Raw genomic sequence first — 19,007 nt, 5'->3', positions numbered from 1 at the left:
TAGGATCTCCCAAATTTCATGTGTTTCATTTGTGTCATTAATAAATGACATATTTACAACAATACTTATTCTTGGTTTTCATTCAATCTGAAAAATAACAGAGCTGCGGGAAACTTGGTTTTAAATTTGCACTATTATCATATGGAAGGCATAATGAATATTATTCAAAACATTTTACGTAAAATAAGATAATATTTTTTGCCATGGTTATATCTTATAAAATAAGTAATTAACCAAAAAGAAGTAAACTTCAAGTGCAAAAGGTTAAATTCATTGTACCGTAGATCAGTTAGATGAACACTGACCCCCTATTTTCTCTGCAATTTTGAGTCACTCTAGATGAGTACTTATCCAAAATATACTTCTCAATAAATCCTTGATTTAACAAATTTTACGAGTGACATGCCATAAATGACAGAATTGCGGAAGAAAAAGTCATATGATGAAAGATTGTTTTGTAAGAAACAGTCAGGATGAATCCAAGATGCCATAAACAGACTTGAAGAATTCAATCACCCTGAAGGAAAATACAGATTCACAGAAGAAAAGTGGTTCAATAGTTTCAAGCACAACCTCACCGAAAGTTGACCAAGACATACAAGAATCTGGTTTGTTTATTTAGGAGGTGGTAAATGGAACTCGGCGTAATTTGTTGTTAGACATAGGGGCAACTCTTACTGCTTTATCAGATCGGTTGTGTGCTAAACTGGACTTTCACCAGTTACACAGAGAATCGTTCGTGCTACTGGTGCTCCTCTTAATGTATAGGGGAAAGGATTACTCTACATAAAACTTGGTTCTCAAGAATTTGAAACCCAGGCAGTAATAGCTAACATAAAAGCGAATAGTATTATAGGATAAGATTTCTTTCAAACAAACCAGTGTCTTATCGACGTTTGTAAGAACAAGATGCAGGGTCATGGAGTAAACCATGAATTAGGACTCCAAGAAAATATCGGTTGCTTTCGCGTCAGTCTATTTGAAACCATATCTATTCCTCCTAAAAGCGACATGGTATGTCTGGGTCAAGTGTTGGACCTATCAAACCTTCCACAGATACCTTTGTTGATTGAACCCTTGGCTAAATAAGTTTCAGGACAGTGGAAGAGCCTTGGTGGTCAGGTCGCTTTTTAATTCATCTGAGAACGTGTCAGTCAGACTTATGAACAATTCTAGTCAGCCTCAGACAATCTTTAGGAACACAGTAAAAGGACTGACATCCTCAATAAGAGAAGTATTTGTGCCTGAAAAGGGCATTGTAAATAACGTTACTTCTGAAGAGGACAAAGGGACCGTTCCTGAGCATGTGTACGATTTATTTGATAAAACAAAAACTGATTTGTCAAAGGAAAAGGCGACTAAATTAAAGATGTTCTAATAAAGTTCAGTTCTAATAAAGTTCAGTGAAATCTTTTCCAAGAGCAAAGCTGACTTTGGAAGAATATCATGCTAGATGCTGCCGAGTTCGTTGATCAAGAAGTGAAAAATATGTTTTGAAAGGCATCGTAGAACCCTCTTCAAGTCCATGGGCTGCTAGGGTTGTTTTGTTGAGATAAAGGAGGGCACAAAAAGGTTCTGCGTTGATTATCGGTCATTTAACATTCAAAACGGTAAAGAACGCCTACCCTTTACCGCGCATTGATGATTCCCTAGATACATGTAGACTTCAAGGAACTTCTTGGTTTTGCACGCAAAAACTTCACTCTGGCTACTTGTCTGTTGAAATGAATGAGCCTGATAAACCGAAGACTGCGTTTGTGACAAGAAATAGTCCTTCCTGTTTACCCTGATGCCTTTTGGACTATGTACATGTAACAGTCCAGCAACATTTGAAAGTTCATGGAAGTAGTTTTGGCTGGACTGAATTTCAATAAATGTTTGGTATATATCGATGTACAGAACACACCCATAGAATGGAATAACCTAACACCCCTTGGAAATAGATTGTTCCAGGGATATATAAGTCAGTGAAGCTGACAGCTGCGGGGAATTGTTGTGAAGTCGCAGAGAAGAAGGAAGACAAAGGAAAAATGAAAACGTAAGGCTAGGGTACAATGAGTACACCAGCGGTAAGGTAATAGGGAAATTAATTTGAGAGTCAGGAGGTAGTAGGTCTTATTAGATCGAGGCGCCTGATTCTCTATATTACATTTAATGTGAAACCTTTTTATCAAGAATACACGGTGACAGGTTACCCAGTCAGGTTGTTTCAAAGTACAATATTCACCGAGCCAGAAGTGCTCGATGAATATTGTACTCCTCAGATGGCCAAATCATTGTATTGACCTCAAAAACAGCAATTATTGTTTATTTCAGATTACCTATAAATCAAACAAACAATATGGATGTTATTTTGCTTGTTTCATATGGAGCTTCTGGCCGCGGTGATCAATTTGCTTGGGTTACCACAGGGCTGCCCCACAATCAACAATCAATACAACAGATGTGACGACCCAAATCGGGTGGATCATGTACTGGGTAGATCGCAACTACCACTGCGACATAGGCTGTTGTGGATGCAGGACCAAGCAGGCGCTCTTCATACAAAAACATAACAAGAACAGAAGTATTTGTTCTAAACCAAGAGGAGGGTGGGTGGGAAAAATTAAAACATTGCCACAATTCAACTTCATAAAATTTTCCATGGCCTTACCGTTTTATGGATTCATCGAGAAAGAAAGAAGAAGTAAACGACTAATATTAGACTATATATAAATGGACCTAGATTATCCGAAATGATGGGTTGTGACTAAGGGTATCTGAGAGGACTGAAGATATCCAGAATGGAGGGACATAGTGTTACTGAAACACACTCACTTATCTAAGACCTGGCTCGTATAAGTGGTGATATTATACTCCGGAAGAGTAAAGGAGATAATTCTATCTCCCAATCATTTTTAATCAGATACAGTACAAGGAAAATATATCATATATCTTTTATTAAGAACCCTATTGTTCATATAAACAGGTAACAGTAGGAAGTTAACGTTAGACGTATTGATCGTATTTCGATTATTGAGAAAGGAAGTTTTCATATTTTCTAAACAGAGTAAATATAGATAAGTTCTCAGTTTTCTTAAATGGTTATCACCAGAAATCAGTATTATTTCTCATACATTGTAGATTTACATTTAAATTGACAACCTGAATGATGTTAAATTTACCAAGTAGAGTGGGAGAATTTTATAAGATATTGTCATAAAGTTAAAAAATTGTGCAAAATTTTGTACGGAATTATATAGAAGGCAAAATAAAATCTCAAATCTAAGCACCAAGGAAAAACTACGATTTCTTTATATTTCAGGGATTAATTATTTATGTCATTACAAATCAAAATCAGTCAAAAAATCTATATCAACCCGCGCATCCATTTTTTGTTTGTGGTAAATACCCTTAATTGAGAAGAGATAAGACTTTCATATTAGATATGTGTAATTGATTTGCCTTTGAAAAGCCTTTTCTAAATGCATTTTGATTTTGCTTTTTGTTTTTATGCTTTTTGACCTTGTAGTTTGACCTACTTTTCAAAAGTTAAACCATTACTTAATATTGGCCAAAATTTTTGTGTACTAAACATGTGTATTAAGGACAGATGATACAAACAAAAGATGGATGCCTGGATTGGTATATATTTTTTGCTCTAATTTCATTGCAAATGATGCAAATAATATATTTCTAGAATATAGAGAAACTGTAAACCTTCTGTGAAGTTCAAAAGTCTACCCTCCTGAAACCATCCTTATTAATCTAAACAAATATTTTCACTTAAAATCCCATTTTTGGGAAAATTTGAATAAAAGAATAAAAACTACGCGGTAAAACTTACCTTAGGGTACTCATTTTACTCATTAAAACATATGACCCAAGTTGTTATTTTCAATTTTTTTGACATTAGTTTGTTTGTATCATCTGTCCTTAAACACCTTTCTAACTACAAATAATGACCTACCTTTTTAATTTTCTTTCCTTATTACTTTTGATAGAAAAGAGATATGGCTTTCATATTTGACATATCCATAATACATTGTATGTGGCAAGATGCTTTCGAGTATGCGATAATGTCTGATCCCTTTACCTTGACCTTCATGTTTGACCTAACTTTAAAAAGAATCAACTCTGGTGATAACTTATGAATGATATATGATATGGTGTTTATAATTGGCAAAATATGTCATAAATAATGACATCTCACCCACAAAGACCCCGAAGCTGGGGACCACACTTCTTTGAATTTCCTTGTTTTTCTACATTATGTCTTAAAATGTGATTTTCAGCTGTGTAAAAAAAACATTTTATTACATTTTTTTATTGTTTGATTCTTGCATACAGAATTTGAAGCATTAAAGTTACATTATTTGAAAAGTCGTGTACAATTTGAGGTGTCAAACAATACCGTCATTAAAATCAACTCCCATCAGTACTTTCAGTACTTAGATTATATATAGTTATGCGTAAAATCAAATATAATGTGTCCCCGGCCCAAATGTGTGCATCTTTTAAAATTGAATGTTGATACACAAGGTTAAAATACTACTGGGAAAATATAAAACCTCCGTATTTCATTGATGGATCTTGGGGGGAATTTTTTTTCAAGATCCTCTTGGGATCAGGTTACATGTGTATAATTATCCAAATTAAATGTACACGTAAAATGTGTATGTATTAATATCAAGAAAAGAAGTGTGTGTTCTGATGCATCTATGCAGAATGCAAATTCATATGTATCATCTATTAGTTTTATATACATGAGAAACAATCGGTCAAAATCTATATACATGTATGTAGAATCGTCACTATTGTTAATACGTAAATACTGTTGTGGTCAATGACACGTGAATAAATGTCTAATAACGAATATCCGCTTCAATGATTTGGTTTTGTTTCCATTAATAAACTCGTCTGAATCATTCTTAAGTACAATATGAATTCATACGAATTAGTCAACAAACTCGTGACTATATTATATATATTTATTTGAAGTTATTTTCAAATTTTGTGCTCAGGATACGCTTGCGTCCTTTTCTTTCTTTCTTTTTTCAGCATCTTTTTTTTTTTCTAATCAATATTTATTGATGTAAATGTACATCAACATTTTTTTTAAAAACATTTTTAATTCATTTCAATAAATATCATAGATTACACTTTTATTATGCTGAAACAATCATCGATCTCTCTTTTTTTATTTTGTAGGCGTTACTCTTAATTTTTCTCATTACGCTTGCCTTATAAACCACAGAGTTATGCAGATAATGTTTATCAATTTTCCAAGGAACACAATCTAGAGCATTAAATAATTAAAACAAAAGTATAATGATAAAGGCCAAATAAAAAAAGCAAAACAACGAATCATATATTAATTGAAAATGAATAATACATGTTAAAATTGAGTTCCTACATATTAAAATAAAAAAAAAATGAGTTTCTGATTACCAAACGCAACTGACATCAAACATACGTAATCGTACAAAATCGGAAAAACCCGCACGCCTGAACATTTCGAAATGCATTTGTCAAGTGTGTAAATTTTCCGCAGCGTAAACAGGTGTATAACGCAGGAGTGAACCATTCATTGGGAGCAGTCGATCGAGGGCAGATCATAATATAAACACAAACACCAGAGCCAGCTATTGTATAGTGAATAATTATAATATAGGAATATGTCTACTGACCAAGAGAAAGCTGGACGTAAGTATTCTAGAGCTTATTGATGATTTTTTTTTCTTCTGCAGTTTCTTTCTTTTTTTTGGTTGTGCTCTAATCTCTTTTCATGATGCTTGAAAAACAACATTCCTGCAAACCGCTATAAAGATTGATGATGGTGTGTATACAAACCTGTTCGCGTTTCTCTGCTTATTCCAAAAATACTGGCATGGTTAACATGGTTAATTTGGAAAGAAAGCAATGATATGAAATTCAGTTTTTAAAAGTTCTTTGGAGGACCATTGAGTTTGTATAAATAATATTTTCATCTTCTGTTTCGCCTGGAGACATTGTGATAACTTCGATCGGTTTCAGCATCTATGACCGAGGATTGACCCCTTTCTTTAGTATGCCCGTTTCCGTCCATTACACGCGTGTCTGAGTTATCTGCGACCTGCCTAAATAACAATGTAAATTTAAAAACAAAGCAGAATGATGAATAATATGTGCCTCAAGCGTTTTACAGGAAAATTTTTAACTAGATTTAGACATTTCAAGGTAAACTAACTTTCACCATTGATTAACCTTCTTTCTTTCAATGTGGGACATAAAGACGTACATGTATACGCCTGTGATGCATCTAGCAAGCAATTTTTCAAAAGCTCGGGGTAACACAAACATTGGAAATTCGTCCATTTTCTTTTTTCAAAATATATGTGTTCATGTTTCGACCATGTACTTCAGCATGTTTGTTGCAAAATGAAGTTAACAATTTACATTTTTAAAAAATTTTAATCTTCTATATGACACATTGTTTTTTACCACAGAGTACAGTGTAATATAATATCCTGTATGAGCTTTGCGAGACATATTTTTCAGTACATGTATGACAAAGTTTTTTGAACTGCGTATTAAGGAAAACCAAATCATGCGTGGTGGACGAGATTCAATAGAAAAGAAATGCGCCTCATTTAAAGTTATTTATATACAAACCTATTTCAAAGGAGCTGTCTGCGTAAGAAGAGTCCATGAATGCAACTGTACATATCAGTGAAAAATCTTGTTAACGTTTGTTTAAATTTCACTTTCAATAATTAAATTATATGTTCGTTTTTTTTAACTAAATTATTTTTTCTGTCAAAATATACAAACGTTTAAAATTATTAAATAAAACATATATTATTTGACGACAATTTGACCTGTCTTTCATAGGTTAATACGAATGCTATTTTATTTTCCGGGATTAGACTCGCACATGTTAATAGATTATTTATTGTGCATAATTTTTCTTGATCCTATTCGTTTAAAACTCATTATGATGCATGGCTTTCAACTAATATTTAGGCCAACATCTGAAAATATCAAAAAGATATATAGACCATTAGCAGAGCTACTTCTGAACGTTGGATCCCTTAATTTTTATGAAAAAAAAAAAATCAGTGATAGGTGCAGATTTCATAGCTTGCCTTTTGTGAACACCAAGCACAAGCTTATCCCGATTCAAGTAGAAAATGAATATTCATAGTCTGTACAAATATGCATGGGTCATAGATAATGAAATTTTTCTTTGGATGCCTTGTTGAGGGAATTTAAATTAAACCATATTTTAATGACATTTGCCATTCTTGATTGGGGAGGTGGGGGTGGGGGTAGGGGGTCTATTCGAGGACGCCGACCTTGTTTTCATATTTTTGCGATTTATTGCAAACTTTTTAAATGTATCGCGTTATGAATATTAAATTATGCATTTATATACAATAATTAAATTAAATTAAATTATTAAAAATATTTTTTTCCTTTTTTATGCAGCTCATAGAAAGTTATCATTTAGAAAGTTCTTTGGTCGATACAATGTCCTTGTCACCAAATACAATAAATGAATTTATAATTGAGTCAAATGCTGATTGACGTTTTCATACTGATTGTTAGTCCATTATTTATACACTGAGTTGACGTCGGATTCAATTTGATTAAAATCAGATGTTCCGAATCCTCTATCGCTTCTCAAACGAGAAGCGATAGCAAAGTCGGAACATTTAATTTTAATTAGATTGCGACCGATTTTTCTGTTATTTTCCGATCATGACAAGGAGCACACGGCGAGTGTGAACGGTCTGCAGGGGATGCTCACTCCTCAATAGCACCTGATCCCAACTCTGATGTTTTGAAGGCTCGTGTTTGTCCTGCTCCTATTTTGTAATGTTTTATTAACTTTTGATCTTGAATACTGTGTATCTCCATATGTTTCATGCACATAACTGTATCAAATGATAGCCCACTAACTATCCCTAGAAAATACTTTATTAAGTCCTGTAACATATATATGTCGAGTATCATGATATATCTTTTTACGTGCCATTGACTCTTAATAAGAGCCAAACTTAATTTATAAGTTGATTGCTTTTTTCTAAAAAAAAAAAATACAATTGTTTTGCTGTTATAATCAAATAATTGTCCTCGACAAAAATTTGAATTTTTCAATTAAACTTTGTATTTAACAATTGTCAAATACAAATTTTAATTGAAAATCACAAAAATTTGAATTTTTCAATTAAAAATTTGTATTTGATAATTGTCAAATACAAATTTTAATTGAAAAATTAAAATTTTTGTAGAGGACATAATGATAAAAATCATTCAGATCAATGGTAAATTCCGGATGATACATCTATTGATTTTCAGAGGACACTCAGTACCTAGACGTGAGCACCTGTTACATTTGACACACGGTCTAAACAATCTCATCATTTCCTATTTCAATTCCAAACAAAATTTAAATCTTTACCTCAGGAAGAAACTTACATGTACTTGAATAATAGTTGAATCTATTATTCCAGATCAGGGCCCTGTCGGGCATGTTACATGCATTATTATTAAATAGAACATAATTATTCACAAAATGTGATACAATAGTAGTATTCGGCATATTCTATGTACATGTATTATTATAAACTTCGTCAATTTGCACATGACTCATTGCTAAGCACATGTGTTTTTGGACAGCCCCCCCCCCCCCCCAACCACCACCCTCGATATTCAACCCCGGGGCTTGTTGGACATTTTTTTCTCATATTATATTTTTTATTACACTTATTCATCATGTGTACAATAGGAAAGAGTTAATAACTCCACATAAAAACCCTTCTACTCTCTCTAATAATGCATATATTAGTCGTTTTTTCTTTGGGTTTTTTTTTTGTGGAGCGATTATTTTGCGGTTGATTTTTTGACTATTGTACACATAATGAATAAGTATAATAAATACACATGTATAACATAATTATAAAAATTGTGAAAAAAAATGTCTAATAAGCCGGTGATTGAATAACGCGGAAAAAAAGGGGGGGGGGGGGGGCTGTCCACAGGTATCTGTGTTGCTAACGTGTAAAATTTATATACATGTTGTCATTTATAAACACCGTGAACCATAATACAAAAAGCCAGAGATATACATATACAAAAATATATACATACTGTGTTTGTGGCCAGGTACAAAGCTTTGTGAATATCATTCAAAATATATCTTTTACGTTTTTTCACACTCACAATGCATGTTGCTCAGTGGTTATAGTGCTAACCAGCAACGGCAGATTGCCTACGTTTGGGTCTCACTTAGACCTAAATTGTCATCAGGTACTTGCAACATTGACAACTGATTCATAAACAACCAGAGACAACATCATTTCCATGCATGCATTGTTACAAGGCGAAATGTAATAACATCGCAAAATGTTAATCCAATGGAGTTTATTACATTTCGCCTTGTAACAATGCATGTTTGAGGCATATTTGCATACAGCTGTTAAAGATTTTAAACTTCTTAATTGTAATTCCTTTATTGTAATTTTTAGAAATTCCGTTCCGTAGATGATTCATCAATTACTTTCTTCAAAGCAAAACATTTTTTTCTATTTTAAACATACATGTATCAAATTCTAAATTATAAAACTGAATGCACGTCTATTAAACTTTGTGGAGGGGATCTATAGACTATGTGTCCATACTTCTAACTTCTTGTCAAAAAATTTTGCGAAACTAAATATATTACATGTATTATACAATGTTTCTGTTCTTTTACTTTCCACGCCTTATTGTTTAGTTTGCTTAAAATGTTTTAGAAATTCCTATAATAGATCGTCTAAAAATTCCACTTTATATATTGAACTGACATAGATTTACTAACATCATTACACATTCTCTTATTTGACTTTACTTTTTAATGTCTAGATCACTTGTGCTGATAGGATTAAAAATTGCTTCCCGGATGTAGACCGTTTGAAGAGGAGGCGGAAGAGTCTCCTTATCATGCTTATAGGTCCTCGAGGAAGTTACTTCTGCAAATATATCCCTATTTTTTAATTGATTTGTGTTTAACCCCCTCTTGTATTATTTAAATATAAGATATAAGGAGGTACATTAAAATACTTTATATTCATGTACATGTTTACCAATAACTATTATATCTAGATATAAGTTTGACCCACTTTTATGGTCTCAATGCAGGACATACATGTGTTGACTATGATCTGAACCTAACAAACATGTTTTAGTCTCTCACTCTCTCTAAAATGTCCAGACCTAAGTATTTTTAAGTTTTCTTTATTTTTTAAGCAAGCAAGGAATTTTTATTGAAAATATTTTTTTTTCCATAAAGAAGAGAATGAATTTATTATTAATAAATTAATACATGATATCTATCTTTTTTTTATTTTACAGCACCGCCCTCATACAACCAAGCAGCATATCCTAACGCCCAGCCTCAGTATGGGTACGGGAACCAGTACAACCAGTATCCCGGAAGTCAATATCCACCGCAAGGTGGCGTCCAGGGACAGTATCCTGGAAGTCAAAATCCACCCGGCCAATATCAGCAGCACAATGTTGTGGTAGGTTTTCTCTTGGTTTTTCTGTCTGTCAGAGAGTTTGTTTCGTAAAAACCATATTCAAGTATAATAACACAATTGGTTCGACCTTTAATTGTCACTCAATGACATATTGCTGTCCAGTTTTGTCCGGTACCGTGCTTCGTCCGTCGAAATGCGGAACTGTGCAGTGCAGTGAAGATTAACGTTAACACGGGGACTTTATAATTCTTGAATTTGACGACTGTTACCTACATGGTCACGAGGGGCGTGGCCAATGACGTCAAAATGAATCAATTTTTTTTAAAATTTTAGTATTAAACAATATAACTTAATGAAACGTTTATTTGATTTCCTTTGGAACTTTGTGGCTGAATGTAAGATGATAAGATATTGTAAATGAATATAATATCAAAGGCATTTTTCTACTTCAAAAGTTCTTCTAATATCCCATGTATATCATGCAACAGTGCTTTCAAAAATTGTAAAATTCTTGACATCTGCATGGGTAAGGGATTAAGGCCTCAAGTTTTAGGCTTTATGTTGTAACTTTTATAAAGCTCTATATTCAAATCCAAATTCCATTTCAGCCATTTGAAGGCATTTCAGTTTGGGAGAAAGGGGGGAGGGGCATCCATTTATTTTTAGGTGGGGTGCACTATCAACTTCCAAAATCTCTTTTCCAAGCAACATGTTTATTGATAGGACACAAGGCATGTAGTAACTATGTTTTCTCTATTATACTATTTATCGGCAAAATTATCGGAGGCCCCTTTGTTCCATGCATACTGAACGCAGTTGTATACAACCACGATAAAAATCTTATGCATAATCGATCATAACAATATAGCTGATCAATAAACGAGTTACTCATAGAATCACTGTCTAGTTAGTAGAGTAGGCCAGCGTATCTACGATAGTTTGAAACGTGGGATATTTTGCATAAAGGGCGAAGAATTATTAAAGATTCAACGCTACTAACTTTAAAAGACTTATCAGGGAGAAAACAACAGCGTCGGAACCCACAGGTTTTCTCTCCGTTACTATGCTGTGTAACAGAGAGAACACCAAATGGCTCTGACGATGAGATAACACATAGAAATGGAATAATATATCGATATCATTGCAAAATAGATTAACTAAAGGAGATGTAAACTTTCCCCCAAAAAAATCATTGATAAGTGTATTGCAAAATAGTTTAACTTTCAGAAAAAAATTATATGATCTACTGAGCTTCGTTCAGTTAAATCGAGTAGAAACTTTGCATGGGTCATTATGATAAGTTTTCCGTCGCCTATGTACGTAAATAAAAAATGATAGAAGTTTGATCATCTAGAATATGGAGAGGACAATGACGAATTCATGTTTAATGCAGTCTTTAATGTTTTGTCTTTATATTCCCAACAGGTTGCCCAGCCCGGGCCTACAATGGTGGTAGCCCAGCCCCCACAACAAGACTGGATGGTACCCGCCATTTTATCGTGTTTGTGCTGCTTCTGGCCAACAGGGATCTTCGCTATCCTTGCTGCTAATAAGGTACTAGTAATAAGATATTGTGTATATTTTTACGAAAACCTATTTTGGTAAATATATTTTTCAACGCCGATTCGGCAAATTGAATTTTTCTAATGCTTTGAATGCTTTACTTTTATCTATTTTTGGAGAGAGAGAGAGAGAGAGAGAGAGAGAGAGAATCTACCGAAGCTATGTTATCTGTTAATTCTTGTATGAATGTTTTTTCCTTTCTTATATATTCCTTTTTTTTCTAACAGGCCAAAAACGCTGCTCAAGTTGGCAATGTCGTGGAAGCGCAGGAACAGGCGGGACGCGCGCGCACACTTGTCATCGTTTCCGTTGTCATCGGAGTCATCGTCATCGCACTTAGCGTGATACTGCGGGTGGTCCTCTATTCTAGTAGCAGCTACAGACATTACTAAAACAACGGTCTTATTGTGATCTTTTTGTGAGGACTATAATTAATACTAATTTATGGGTCTGCCATGGTGTTTTTTATGCAGATTCTGGAAAATATTCATGTATGTACAGTGTATATCACCGTATACTAAGAGTATGCTGAAAAGTTAAAGTGTGTCAAGTCAAGTTTATACTGGATTTCATTTAGGAAATTTTCAGTTATTTTCTGCTTTTCAAAACCAAAGATAATTTGGCAGTTTTACAATATGTTCATAACTTGATATGTGGTGTTTTTCTTTATTTTAAATATCATCCGTAATTGAATATTCCGGGTAATATAATTTTAGGTCTGTCCGTCTGTCTGTTTGTCTGATAATCTTATTGTCTGTCTGCCAACAAAATTATCTTGCCTTTATTACTTTTAAGTGGTTGGTGCTGGTCTTACATTTTATACACGTGTATTCCTTTGTAACAAGACCTTCCTTCCGGTACCAATATATTTTACCTTGTCACCTTGACCTCGGAGTTTGATTTTCTTTTTCAAGATTTTTCCAAACCTTAACCCCAAACATAATTTTGGAACGATTGGTGCTAATGCTTTTATATTTCAAATACGTATTCAATGTGACAAGAGCTTTTTGTTTGTACAAATATTTTTTTTAATGGTTGGCTTGACCTAGGAAATTTGATTTGCATATTTGGATACTTTATTTTAAGCTCGAACATTTTCGGGACATCAATGTTTCAAAAGCACTATTCTTGACTTATTAATACAATATACACACTGTAACTGTTTTGCAAATTTCATGTTTCATTTTCTTCATCAGGTATAATCTCATGCATACATGTATATTTCAACTTGTTAACAGTTCAAAGCCAGCTGATGAGGAGACAACATTGTTTATATGTCATAAGAAATTTCGTACAATAAATGTTAGCTATTTTACATGTAGGTTAATTAGATTAAATTGAGATTACTGTGTTAACACATACCTTATTTTCTTTTTTTATTGTAAATGTTATTGAACTCAGTGTATTGAATTCTGGGTCGAGAAAGTTGTGATTTTTTTTTTACAACCAATATATACTAATATTTTTTCTGTGACTCATTAATTAGCTGTAAACTTGTAACAAATAAATTTTCTTGTTGAATTAATTTTGTATTTTTTTTTTCAATAAAGATCAGTTGATATATGTATTTATCACCACTATGTGTCGGAAATGCCTATTTCTCTCCTGGAAATGTTCAATATCCTCACATCCAATCATTTTACAAAGTAATTTGATTTTTTTATGAAGGATCTTAGTGAAGTTGATTTACATTTCACACGTCAATAATTCAAAATCAAATTAAACAAACCTTCCATTTACGTCCTGGAAATAAAAACAATGTTATATTCTATTTGAATTAGTTGAAAATGAAAAGCGATCCAGGGACTGTGAATCGGCAGAAAAAATCAGAGAACACTGAAATAAACAAAATATTTATATAAAAGATATTTTGATTTAAGTTTAAAATGCTTGAGTCTTTTATCTTAGATCTGTATCGAAATATTAGTAGCGTAAATTATAACTTTTTAAAATTAAAAATAACTTTCTGGAAATTCTAGTGCGCCTGCCATACTGTGTTAATGTTTAACTACTTAAAGTAATGCACTATTATATTGACAAAGGACCACTCTTAATTGACAGAGTATTGGCTGTTGTTATGAAAGACTTAAAATGTCCTGCTTTAAAGATAAATCAAATAAGCATATTGAAAACATTTTGAATATTTAACATTTTTAAATATGAACTGAAAAAATATACTTGTAAAAGGTTCGGTTCTCAAGTTTTGATTAATTTATCTAATTGAAACTAATTTAAACTACGTTTTTAATGTGGAAATATATTCCCCCAGAACGTTAAAATGAGAATAAAGAAAAATGAATTGTTAAATTCAAATTCAAACAGTGCAGACCAGGAAGTAATATTTTGACACGCGGTACAATGTACCTAAAGGTGGGATGGTCATGTGTTTATTGTTAAAAGCAGATTGGGCAAATCATGAAAGACGCCATACTACAGGAGAGAACGCAATTAAAGGGTGAAGTTACGGGAAATCCCCTTTTCAGAATTCGTCTATTGCACTAAACTTTAAAGTTAACATGCATGCCTACATAAATTTCTTAAGACTGTTAGACCACACACACACATACACACACAATCTAAACACTAGCAAACTTAACATACAATTTATACATAAATAATTGAATTTGCCTACAAAAAATTAAGTATTTTTTTCCAAATTGGCTTGACAATTGATTATTGATACATAACTTCAAATATCTTTTCATCATTGCATGTCAATAAAAAAAGTAGGATATTGAACATCAATCGGACATAAAGATTATCATTTTCAGGAAAACTCAGATAAAAGTGCAGAAAGCACGGAGCCGTGGATTTTTAGAGTAGGGATAGAATGTCAGGTCCTCATGTTGAAGTCAGTAATCACTTTTGACCGGTCACGTCCCCAATAAGCCTTTCCTATTGACCAGGAAGACAGGTCTAACGTTAAGTAGTCATATTTAGTGTCAAACAAAGGTCTATCAAATGGTTTTAAAAAATAAAAAACAGTCTTAGTAAGACCAAATGATAGGAAATATTTGCTTACATGGTCAATATAACTTACAATCATTTAATTCAATTAAAATGTCGATATTAAAAGAAGTTGTTGAAAACCCTGCTTTACAACTTATTTTGTCCACTGATTGTACTCGGAGCATGAAAACAAAAGTTAAATATATTGGGAGATGTCAACCCCATATTTCTGTGGTTGCACTTTACCAGAATTGAATAAAAGAAACAAAGCCATGTGTATATGAACAGTATATACAGTGTATATATAAAAATGAAAACACTGCAAAATCTCAATGAAAAGTTTCGATAAATCTATAAGAGTTGACTGCATAAAAAGAGAAATTACTCTTACAGAGTTAATCTCTTTAGCCTATATGATGGCTTTTAGACAATGATGAAAATAAAGAAATACAGGGATTCTTATCTGCATAGAACAACAAAAGCTCAGCTATGTCAATGAAAAAAAAATTGAATTGTTCATTATTTACAAATAATACCTTAGGAAAGTACTGAATTTATTATAAAAGGTCTTGGTCCAAATAGTAAGAAAAAAAATATTGTATTACCCCGTTATTAGCAGAGCTATTTTTTCTATACTTATGAAGCAGACTCTGTGCAAAATCTTGTGCGTAAAAAAGAAAAAAAAGGAACACTTGCTGTGGCCTTTAATTCGACATTTAGAGATATCGATCAATTAACAATTGTAATTTCCATTCTTATGTCGATGCGATGTATCCTGGTGAGTTTGAAATAAAAGATAATACAGAGTCTGACACATCTGATACATGTTTGGATATTTTACTTGAAAAAGACGTATATGGTAATCTAACAAACAAGATCTATGATAAAAGTAACTTTTCTACAGTCAACATCCCTTACTTATGCAGCAATATACCTTCATCACCTGCATACAGAGTGAGTTGATTCGATACGCAAGAGCACATGTTCTAAGTATTTTGGTATCTCTCCATGTTCTAGCTATGAAATCTCTTATGTTCCAGGATAAAATAAGACTTCATGCATAAAATACAATCCCGGTTTCTTTTTTTGTGCTAAAAGATTCATAAATTGAACAATTTTTTCTTAGTTAATTAGCTTTATTCTTATTGGATTTATTTGTCAGCAGCAGGTTACTCATCGCAGTGCCCACCGTCTTATGCTTTTATTAATATCCTTATATATTTTTCAGTTTTAATGGTATTTTTCATGACAAATAGACTTACATGAAATATTTTATTGCCAATGCATGATATATTTATTCATAAACATTTTTATAAGCTTGCTCAATTCTCTATGTTTTCATAATTTTTGATAATGTCCTCACCGACCAGAACATGGTCGGTTACAGGATCATATTATACCACTGAAGCGAGCAGCTGGAGAATTGGTGATAATTAAGTTGACAGGTGATGAATGGTTTAGGGGATTTCCTAAATGTTACAAAGTTGGTCGAATTTAACACCTTTTTCTTAAGCTTCTCTGAGTAAAATGAAAAAAATATATTTCAAGCAATATCTGATTGATTAAAGCAATTTTCTAATATTAATAAGTGAAATAAAACTGAACCAGAAAAAAAGTTATAGAAGTTTATTTATAGAAAAAAGGATGTTTTCCTCTGTTAAAATACTGGAAGTGGTAAACCCTTATATCTGGCACTTTTCTGTTCTGAGCCTTATGTTTAACTCGATAAAACAATTGATCCCCTTTGACCTCTCTTATAAGAAGTCAGGTAAATGCATTACAAAAGATAGGATTGAGTGCACATCGCCTGACTGCATTAGTTTTAAGACAGTTTCATTCACTTTTATTATGAATTCCACTTCACATTTGCAGTACACTGTTTCTGTATGGGTCTCTGGATTTATGTCAATACATTGTAGCTAGGCACTTTGCATTGTGGCAAAAATACGCACTTTGACAATTTGAAAAAAGGTACAAAATCAACGCACTTGCGAAAAAATCAAAGTGCGTTAAATTTTGGACACACTCAACGCAATTTGATTTTTTTTTCATCGTGCCTTAAGAATGTACATTAACATCTTTTTTTACTATTGTGACATTTAACGCACTTTGAAAAAAAATATGTATAAAACAAATAAAAATCTAGACTTAGGTTTTAGTAATTGATTTTAAATGAAATCAATTTGTAATGATTTTATCTTTCATAAATCTTTTTAAATTCACATTTATTGATTTACCCTCATTGAGACGAGTAGAAGGTCTTTTAGCCCATTTTTTCCCTTATACATAGCCGTCGGTAGCAAATTAAAATAGGATCGACCCCTAAGGTAAGCACCAATTTTCAATGCCTGTATTATTTATATCTTTGCAAATCATTTGTGCGCCAAATCCCCCGTACCAATTCCTATGCTGCACCCAAATTTATATGTATAGGCATAACTGGAATGACGTTGAAATTTTCAACAATTTTTAGTTTACAGAAAATGCATGCAAACTGGAAAAGTTTAAATACAGTAAACATTGAAAAGAGAAAGAAATTTCAAAGTATGGAAAAATCAAAATAAAAAAAAAACTTTCACATCCTGAAGTGACTTCATCACCGAAAAGTTATCCCAGAGGTTCAATTTTTTATCATACAAAAGATTTACAAGAATATTGACCAATTGCAAGCCATACACTTTTTTTTTTCAAAGTGCATTAATATGGACGATATTAAAAAAGTGCGTTGATTTGGTCCCAAAGTTTTCAGAGTGCGTTGTAAAAATACATGCATGTGCAAGTATCCGTCAATTAATACATGGTACTACTTTTTAGATGATCATTGAAATACTTTTCTTCTTAAATTACTATCCTCAGTTTTTTTCCACAAAATAAAGAGATAATTTCTTTGTTCTCGATGTATTTTTAATAAAACTAAAAATAACCTTTCTAGGTGTAAAATCAGACATTCGAGTTTAAGTTCGGGCTGTTAACAGGAATGTACTTGTTAGCTGAGCAAAAACACTTTAATTATGTGAAAGGCCATAAAAATGACTCGTAAAGCTAAACATGATGACAGATTTAATAGTGGGGCTCATTATTACAAGTCTAATTTTGATAAAATTTAACTATGGTAGAGAACAGAGGACAGCAATACAAAAATAAACAAAGAATTTAAAACAAACAAGAAAAAAGAAAAATAGAAACATACAGACATGAGAAAAAATCAATGTTTGATACCATTTAACTATGGTAGAGAGCAGAGGACAGCAATACAAAAAATAAACAAATAATTATAAAAAAAAAAATATGAAAAATAAAAATAAAAGCATTAATACTTGTGGAAGTCTAGATGTCAACTTATCTATCGTGAACTTTTCCAATTTATGCTAATATATCCCGCTTTCACCTGCATACGGTATTTATTTTTCTCAGTTTTTTTTTAATTTTCACGATATTCACCGAGTACGCACCTTTTTTAAAAGTCAGTTATATTATATCGTTTTAGCACTGCGGAAACCATACTAAAAAGTGAAACCCCAAGTTTCAAAAAGATTTCAATATTTATTTAACAGTTCAATATAGTTTTTTCATTTTGCGGAAACTGGATTTTTCATTCAGTGTTGTTCATAAATTTTATACTTTATGATTCAATGCGTAAATTATTCTTTAAAATATCATTTAAAATATCATTTAAAAAGAATATTCAATACATGTATTTCTAGCATATAATGAGAGGGAAAAACCCGTTAATTAAAATATATCGGATTAAAGATCCTTAACCTAATGACATTTGAAGGTTTTTCATCCATATATCTCCAATTAAGATAAACATGATAAATAAATGAATATATGTCTTGTTTATTTACGTTTTTTAGACTGTTAAAAGTTTTGTATTCTAAATTGTTTTTTGTATATGCATGTATGTATGTTTTTAAATATTGAATTGTGATAACTGTAAGTTGAAAGTTCTTTGTAATTGTTTCTCAGAAGCTGACTTATAACAGTCTATCATTATCTTATCTGATTATC

General features: G+C 32.3%; 1 protein-coding gene across 1 annotated transcript; it reads left to right on the top strand.

Moving 5' to 3' along the window:
* The first annotated feature begins 5,510 nt into the window (after positions 1–5,510).
* On the top strand, positions 5,511–13,572 carry LOC134258652 (proline-rich transmembrane protein 1-like). Its single transcript, XM_062741195.1, has 4 exons — positions 5,511–5,685; positions 10,357–10,526; positions 11,910–12,038; positions 12,275–13,572. The coding sequence occupies exons 1-4, from the start codon at positions 5,658–5,660 to the stop codon at positions 12,437–12,439; spliced, it is 492 nt and encodes a 163-aa protein (XP_062597179.1). The 5' UTR covers positions 5,511–5,657; the 3' UTR covers positions 12,440–13,572.
* Positions 13,573–19,007: the final 5,435 nt, after the last annotated feature.

Source organism: Saccostrea cucullata, unplaced genomic scaffold (genome assembly GCF_032062105.1).
Source record: "Saccostrea cucullata isolate Sc308-1 unplaced genomic scaffold, CSIRO_AGI_Scuc_v1 ctg3124, whole genome shotgun sequence".
NCBI classification, from domain to species: Eukaryota; Metazoa; Mollusca; class Bivalvia; order Ostreida; family Ostreidae; genus Saccostrea; species Saccostrea cuccullata.
This window is presented reverse-complemented; position numbering and strand designations above follow the sequence as displayed.